Source organism: Helicoverpa armigera, chromosome 3, assembly GCF_030705265.1.
Source record: "Helicoverpa armigera isolate CAAS_96S chromosome 3, ASM3070526v1, whole genome shotgun sequence".
Taxonomy (NCBI): Eukaryota; Metazoa; Arthropoda; class Insecta; order Lepidoptera; family Noctuidae; genus Helicoverpa; species Helicoverpa armigera.
In genome coordinates this window covers 7,581,957-7,590,839 of record NC_087122.1, presented here as the reverse complement: position 1 = coordinate 7,590,839, position 8,883 = coordinate 7,581,957, and the positions used below count along the sequence as shown (strand labels likewise).

At 32.8% G+C, this 8,883-nt stretch overlaps 1 protein-coding gene across 1 annotated transcript; it reads right to left on the bottom strand.

The window, feature by feature from the left end:
- Nucleotides 1–233: 233 nt before the first annotated feature.
- LOC110375115 (Golgi phosphoprotein 3 homolog sauron) lies at nucleotides 234–5,015 on the bottom strand. Its single transcript, XM_021333099.3, has 5 exons — nucleotides 4,689–5,015; nucleotides 4,457–4,604; nucleotides 3,862–3,960; nucleotides 3,218–3,393; nucleotides 234–2,738 (listed from the first exon to the last, which is right to left on the bottom strand). The coding sequence occupies exons 1-5, from the start codon at nucleotides 4,872–4,874 to the stop codon at nucleotides 2,490–2,492; spliced, it is 858 nt and encodes a 285-aa protein (XP_021188774.1). The 5' UTR covers nucleotides 4,875–5,015; the 3' UTR covers nucleotides 234–2,489.
- Between the last annotated feature and the right edge of the window lie 3,868 nt (nucleotides 5,016–8,883).

Here is an 8,883-nt window from a genome sequence, read left to right as displayed (position 1 = left end):
AAATAGGATTAGATAGATATGGATGCACCATTCACCTCAATACTTATGGTATAGATGCGATGTTTATTTTATAGTATTTATTTGGGGGCGATGGATACGGCGTTATAAAGCAGACATGGTTCGCGTCAGTCAAAGCTCTGCGTGACCATCGTGCGTGACCTACTCTCCAGTGGGTCAATGATATTATATAAAAGGTCAACTTTCGTGTACGACGTACTTCAAGTAAAAAGTGCTTATAATATTTACTAAGGAATATATTTGAGTAATTTTCTAAATACTATAGTATGTGTATGATACATAGTTATTTACCTTAATTTTATACATGTCTCCATCACTTTTGAATTTCTTCTCAACTTTTATAGTTGCGGCTTTATGGTAATATACAAACCAAAATAATACCGTTATTTATATACAAACCCAAATCTAAATAGTAACTTATATACTAAACTTGATTATAAGAATCGCATGTAAACCATACATCGTATCATCAAAAAATGTATATAAACATTGTGTAGTGATCAGTAATTTATTCCTGTCTCAACGTACCTTCGAGTTACCTCACCCTTCATTGATTGGGAACCTCAAAAGTACAAACGCAAACAAGATAGCCAATAAATAAAGGCGCGTCTGTGTCACATTTGTATGATTTTGTTATACTTCCCGCAGGAAATGGTATTCAGTTTAATCAATTGGAACAGGCAAATTTTACATTAGACACTTGTCACAAATGAGCTGTAATTACACTATTGCTTCATTTATGGCAAGCACAATTAAAATGTTTCACACGTTATTAGGTATATTATAATCATGTATAACTAAAGTTTAATTAAAATTATGATAAAACAAAAGAGCTATCGACTTAAAAGTAAACTGGGGAACTAACCTCGCGTGCTAACCTTTCTATGCGCAAATAACTTCATTTCGATCCCAGTGGTAGAATTTTCGTACATTTGACACTAAAATAATCCACATGTTAGTGATTCGTTTAGCACAAACACAATAATTTATTCCACATATAAAATTTATCCCTGAATATTATCATATTTATCATTAATTAAGTGTCCACAAAACATGCACTCTCTTCGTTCATGCTAGAAAGAACTTTGCAGATAGCCCAGTCAAATTAGTGTTATAACGCGAAATGAAAGGTTATAAGCAACAAACTTATAAATATCTTCATCTCTACTTAAACCTTCGATAATGTCTCATAATTTCAAATTTATATGAAGCAGGATTTTATATGAAGCATGGGATATATTAATGTAACTTTCAAACTTATAGCTCACGACGGGTGCATGAGATCTTATGAAACTATGGAGGGAAAGTATAAATTATTGTAAAATGAAGGTGTGTAGAAATGTTCTATTTATTACCTTTCATTCCGAGTTTTAGTTCTAGATCCAAATAATTTTACTGGGCACTTACTATATTTCACACTTCAGACACAATTTGAATAATTATAAAATGTATAACAAAACACTAAAACAAATGTATAACATCAATTATGGACATTTAGTAATAAAGAACATTATATAATTTAAATATACATTTAATAAACTGTTATCCAATTTATTACTGAAAAGCAGATCAACATACATAAATATACAAAAACCTACTAATTAAAAATTTCAACAAACATTTCGTTACACTATATCAATACAAAATAATACGCAAGCTTGTGTAAACTAGTACAGTTGGTGCCAATAACACGTGAATAACATATTCGCCTTATACAGTGTCGCAGGCAATTTATGTACTAATGTGTAAGTTAAAGGCATTTTTAATATAAACAGATAATACACTTTATTGCAGCTGTATATCACAGTGAGTAGGTCTACCCTATTCCCACTCCCTTCAGATCAGTGTCTGAAATCAACCCGCCTACCCTTCCTAGCACCTGTGACGATAGACATTTACATACAAAATGGCAAATTAAATCCTTTAAAGCAATCATTGCAAATCCTGCAATCGTCCAGCTGTACCAGCTTAAACAGAAACTATTTAGACATCAAATAAGTTAAGGCAAACTTTTGTGCTAATATATAAGACAAAATAATTTTAGAAACTACACTTATATGAAAATAAAATCATAATTATATGACAATGTTTTAAATGACTATGAATGTTGTATAGTTTCAATTATAGATATTTCTCAATATACTACCCTCCCATATTTGTGTTCATGATCTGAATGAAATAATTTAATACTGGTAAAGAAATTGAAACAGTTAACAATATTACATACATGTATGATTTATTTGTACAAATTCATTTTATCTGTAACACTCTCAATAACCCTTTAAACCATTATTATAAAAAAAATCTATTGCCATGTTATTATTATTAATTTCTATGCTTGATATTTTAAAGGGAATCATGTTTATTTATATTCGTTTTAGATTTTACAAAATGGGCTAAAAGTATTATTTTAATCCAACACAAATTTACCATTTTCTAGTTGCCAACAGTGATGACGACACACGTTACCGCTATTTAGTGAACGCCGCAAACACCGCCCACATAATTTCGCAGGCATCTGGGCGCATGGCTTCGGCCTCGAAGTCTAGATCTAGCAGCGCGCGTACACGCCGCGTGGCCAGCTCGTAGTCCTCGTCCGACAGCGGCGCGAAGGCGTTCTCCAGCACGTCGGCCGAGTGCGCCAGCATCAGCAGCGCCAGCGACCGCTTGTCCGCGTGCGCCACGTCCGTGATCGAGCGCCGCAGCGCCGCTTCCTGCACCTGCAACCATGCATGTCAACGTTAATACTTATATACCTGTTGTTTGTTTGGAATAACTTTTACTCCAACACTGACTTTGCTTACATATTCATAAAAAAGTTGTTTTGAAAAAATTCACCTGTTTGTGTTTTATGAAACATAATGCAAATAGTATTCAAAACAGCAACAGACACTTTTACAAAGAGGAAATATGTTTATAGCAACATAGTCAACTTATTTTCTAATCAATCATCATATTATCAGTAAAAACTTATTTTAGAAAATGACAACTTTTGGTTACACAATATAATGTGTGATACTAATGTGTTAGAGTACATATAAAATTAATCTTAAATCTACACATAAAATCAATTATTCCAAAAGGAAATTTATTATCAAATCATGTAAACAACTCTATTATAATTGTAGGAAGTAATACTATCAATATATCATATTCAATTGATAACAGTAACTATGAGTAAAATGTGCCTTTTTATTACCTTTTTGACCAAGCGACATTTGACGACATTGTCGGTCAGTGGATGAGTAGTCATATCAAACAGCAAGAAGTTCTGCTTTTCTGTTGTCAAAACTCCTTTTTCAACAAGATTTTTTGCCAGCCTTTCACGGACATTCTTCAGTTGATATTTTAATTTCATGGGATTCCATGTTTCACCTGAAAGTTTGGAATTTATGTTAGTTAATTAATTATTCAAAGTCACAAGACAAGTTCGCACACCACATGTTATGACATTACCGTTTCAATCTAGGGCAAACATTAACAAGACTATAGCATGCAGTCTATATATACCCATTGTTTATATTACACCACTCTCACTCTATGAGTGCCTAGTGCAATAGTTTGTTTTACTTATGAGTTATGAAATACACACTGGTCTAGGTTTTATAGCTTTTTCTACGCCTGATCTTGATTGCAATAAAAAATTATGAAATGATAGCTTGAAATTCATTATATTGTACATCAGATGAGAACTATGTAATGTAATATCTTAAAGTACCTTGCACGCCAGACACATTATATCATCTCTATACAATTTTAAAGGAGGATTTTTTTTTGACATTCACCCTCTGTATATTCTTCCACATCTACATTATAGCCATTAATGCACATAATGATACTGACCGCTTAGGTATTCTATCCAACTTTGCACTGTTTCTGGTGGCTCTGTCTCTTTCATGTGTTTCAAAGCCTCGTCTAGCAAAACATCACCTGTGGGCGTATCTGTAAAGGAATTTGCAAAAGCAGGTTTTGTAAAAAATACTACTATAGATATGTTAATTTCCTCAACATATTCACATATATTAAAGAAAGACAATACATTCTCCTGTATTTACTCGATTGTGCCCAGGAGTGTTATATTTTTTGTAATTAAGTTTTTACTAAACATCATTTGAATTCTAAGCTAAAATAACACAAATCCTAATGTGTTTATGGGAATAGCCCAAACCATGTAATTTGAATTATCACACACAGTTCATGTGCAGTGATGGCAGATTGCATGACTAATTGAGAAAACATTAATGATATAATCAATAATCAGTTATTTTGTGAACAAAATAACTACTTTCCATCCTTACTACTAGCACTGAGTCTAACATACAGCAGTCAATGAACTTTTGAGATATATATTTTTTAAATTCTCATAAAATAATCATAACATGCATAAAATACGAAGAAAAATAATGAGCAATTAAGATTAATTAAACCTTTCTCTTACCTGATTTAACTATTACTTTTCTAGATAACAATCCCTTTCTACGCATACCAGCTCGTTCTAATTCTACGCGGCCTCTCAGGCCAAGTTCGATTAAAATACATCCTCTCAAGCCGCTGGATATGCAATCATTCCAAAATGATGTGTAACCCTGAAATCATCATCATATGAGATTGAATGATCACGACATTCTCATTTCATCACTTCGTTCACATCGGCCGAAGAAAGTCCTTACCTCTTTGTCCTTTAATCCTAAAAGTAATACTTCTTCCATTAGTGTCAATCGTGTTTCCTTTGAATCCCCGTCATCATAACTTTTATCATTTTTCTTATCATCGACGTCGTGGTTTTCCTTTAATTCTGCATTGTCCTTATTTACGTTTACGTTTCTTCGTTGCACCAACCCCTCAGCTCGATTCATTTTGACATTTAATTAAATTGCAAAATAAAAACAAATTGATTTAATAAAAGCTAATATTTGGATATTTTCCGAAATTCGTAAACGAATGGTTGACGTTTACTATGCGACGTGATGTTGTTGTGCAAAACATGGCCGACGAAGAAGACATTCCGTTCGTTCTGAAATCGTTTTAATTTGTTGTAAACGTTTACACAAATTGTTAATGGCAATATCATGATGCAATATATTAGTATTCATTATGATAACAAAAAATAAGAGCCTTTTACAATTTAGCTATTTAACAAAGCTGTCTACCAACACACATCGTGTTTTTGAACGCAGTGTTTTTCTGTGCTTTATAATTTTCTGCTTTGCCTGGAACGTTGCAGCCGTCGCCTGCGCGCCATCATTGAAAATTAAAATTTTTAATATGCATATTTCTTACATAGCTCATATGCAACATTTTTCATTCATAACAAAATAAAATATATTATTGTTGGTGTAAGTTTCACGGCATTCCACGAGGATAAGAAGCGCTACTGGAATCTGAATAAGCTTAACGGTGAAACCAACTATCATAATCTAGGTACCTCCTTTTTTATTATTGGATAGAATTAGCAGGTTGATATTATATAACTATATTCGTGCAGTCTTCATTCACAGTTGTAACTGAAAAGATATTAACTATTGTTTGCAGAAATCAAACAAAACTGTTTAATCGGACAGTTAGCCAATTTTACCTAATCTAATGTTGTCTATCAAATTAAGTCCGATCATTATTTTCATGATCAATTTTCAAGATCATTCAGCGGTCTCAAATTTAGATGGAGAACGCGTTTTTTATAAGGTATTAATTAACTCAAAAACTAATAAAAAGTAGCCTAAATTAGGCTACTTTTTATTACTACTACAGATTATTAATCTGTATAACAAAGTTTCATCCAAATCGAATAAGTCGTTTTTGAGTGAAAGAGTCATACATCCTAACAAGAAGTAGGATTTAAAAAGGCGACAGGATATAAAATATTACCACAGAAACTGTCAACCGGTTGAAGATATCGACCAGAACTGTGTCTTCTAGAGCTTAGCTATCAATACTCAAAGTGCCTTCCAAATTCCTAGACAAATCTGGCTGTTATTGGGGATCGTGACACTTTTCTGTTGGTATGACAACTGATCTAACTATAGAGTAGGTACAAGGGAGAGAGCGAATCCCGCTACAAAATTGCGAGCAAGGCTGGGATGTCCGGTACATAAGTATTACAGGAGGGACTAATGGCTAGGGGTCCTAGCGTGGCAATTCGAACTGTGGGACATGCTGCGGTCACGTTTTAGATCGGACAACTTTTTTCCTTAACATTTTATGGATTTGTATACTCCCCGACTATAAGTGCATTAACTAAATACTTACCTAATTACGATATACAATGATTTTAAACGTTAATTTCTATCATGTCTATTAGTTATGCATATGCGTTATGTAGAGTCAAGTTCCTATTTGTTTATAAGAGCAAATATTACCATTTAATTAAATGTGAAAATATATTACGGCAGTTTTATTCAAAGGCGCCAACATTTTTTTTAAAGTTAAAGGATGTTTATATGAAAATTTACTATTTCTCTTGTATTATTTTTCGTTTTAATAAAAACACTGTAAACAGGTAAAATAATTTTAGTGCTTTATCCACTCTACCTAGTTTATTATTATATAGGTACTCAACTTTTCCGGAACATCTACAATTCTACATACACTCTTTTGCAAAAAAAGCGGGCACCTATGCGAAATCTTAGTTTTAAGGACTTTAGGTGTATTTCAAAGGGTTTTAATGATTGGAGTATGTTTCTAGCATCAAAAGAGTTAACCGAGCATTCGTGAGAATGTATTCTAAATTTGAATTTTGTACAATTGCTAAGAAATTGGTTAAACCTTGTTTTGGACTAATTGCTGGCAGAAAGTTCGTCGGAGTTTTGAAAAGTTTTTGAAGTGATTTTCAGAAAACTGATAATGCAGTTTTAATTAATGATTAATGTACCTTTTTGTTAGATCAAAACATTTCTGAAAAACTATGCGTATTTCATAAAATTTTTACCTGCTCTAAATGGGCTATACTGATGATTGATGGCAATGTTAAGAGTTTCGGTATTTTAGTGTAAAGCGTTCTACTGTTAAGATATTGTACCCACGTGTTTTAAAATATCGCTTTTACATAATGAAACACTATTTAGAGGAGTATCAATACATTGGGCTGCGACAAAACCAATTTAAAGTAAGCAGTGCCGATCACAACTCGTCTCCTTTCGGACTTTGACATTTTTAAAAGTCTTGAAATTCTACTAAATACAGAAAATAGTGCATAGACTATGAGCACGATGTCTTAAGGTCTCGTAATCACTGATTTTCAAACATCCTCGTCTCTTAGGAAACTCCGTAAACCTCCGAAGATCTATGAGTCTGAGCGTTCGAAAGCGTGTTTTCATCCCACTGACATTTTATTAAATAAACTTGCCTGCACCGAGATTTTCTAGCATCTACAGCACTTTCCTGCTTAAATCATAACAATAATTGGCTATCTGCTCATTTCTTAAGAAACATACGTTTGGCCAATAATTTTGAATTCTTGACTCCCTTTCAGCTAAATCATCGCTTAGTACCCGATACCTGTGGAGTTATGGAGAGCTTCAACGCGGCAATAATTTGACTTTTTAGATAGCTTAAACCCTCCTCACCATTTTTCATGTGGTTAATTTTAACATTTATCACTAAATTTGGTATTTTTTTAATGTCAAAGTCCGAAAGGAGACGAGTTGTGATCGGCACTACTTACTTTAAATTGGTTTTGTCGCAGCCCAATGTACTGATACTCCACTAAATAGTGTTTCATTATGTAAAAGCGATATTTTAAAACACGTGGGTACAATATCTTAACAGTAGAACGCTTTACACTAAAATACCGAAACTCTTAACATTGCCATCAATCATCAGTATAGCCCATTTAGAGCAGGTAAAAATTTTATGAAATACGCATAGTTTTTCAAGAATGTTTTGATCTAACAAAAAGGTACATTAATCATTAATTAAAACAGCATTATCAGTTTTCTGAAAATCACTTCAAAAACTTTTCAAAACCCCGACGAACTTTCTGCCAGCAATTAGTCCAAAACAAGGTTTAACCAATTTCTTAGCAATTGTACAAAATTCAAATTTAGAATACACTCTCACGCATGTTTGGCTAACCCTTTTGATGCTAGAAACATACTCCAATCATTAAAACCCTTTGAAATACACGTAAAGTCCTTAAAACTCAGATTTCGCATAGGTGCCCGCTTTTTTTGCAAAAGAGTTTATTTAATAACGCCGAATAACATTAAGTTCTTACTAAAAATCTTATTCAGTCTTCTCTTCTCTATGGCCTGACCAAAATCCATAAGATTTTTTTCTTCCAAGAAATCGTCCATCAATTCTGTCAGTAAATGGGTGTAATCGGGGCTAAAAAAATTGTTTCGATATATATAAATTGATTACTTATAAACGATCTTAGATACTTTGTGCACTTATAAATTTCATATCTCTACCAACGAGGGGGTCTTTTATGATAAAATAATTACCAATTAATCCATGTATTCATTTATCTCAAGATATAGTGCTAATATTGAGACTGGTCGCTTGATGACCTTAATTTGAACTTGGTGAGAATAAAGCTTGGATTATGTTTAAAATATATATTATATGCACGAATATCTTACATATACTTGTTTGTTGTAAGGATATTAGTTTGCTTGAGGTGTCTACTGGACCTACAAAATGGGCTACAAAAGCTTCATCATCTTTCAAGATTTTAAGCCACATTTTAGATGCCTATGTAGATAAATCGGTTAAGCACCTTTCTAATCAATAGGTTCTACCTATTATTTTTTTAATTACATTAACTTTTCACTACATTCTCCCATCGGCTTACACTATGTTCAAGCAAGTAGTAAATAATTGAAATGAGCAATATAAAATATGAAATTTTGTAGAAGTCTTAGAAAG

Bases quoted from the DNA above. Each gene is read 5' to 3' on its own strand.
- LOC110375115 (XM_021333099.3), bottom strand. From the start codon at position 4,874: ATGAATCGAGCTGAGGGGTTGGTGCAACGAAGAAACGTAAACGTAAAT. The intron at 4,605-4,688 runs GTAAGGACTTTC...TGATGATTTCAG, and splicing joins TAGGATTAAAGGACAAAGAG to GGTTACACATCATTTTGGAA. The intron at 2,739-3,217 runs GTAATAAAAAGG...GCATGGTTGCAG, and splicing joins AATGTCGCTTGGTCAAAAAG to GTGCAGGAAGCGGCGCTGCG.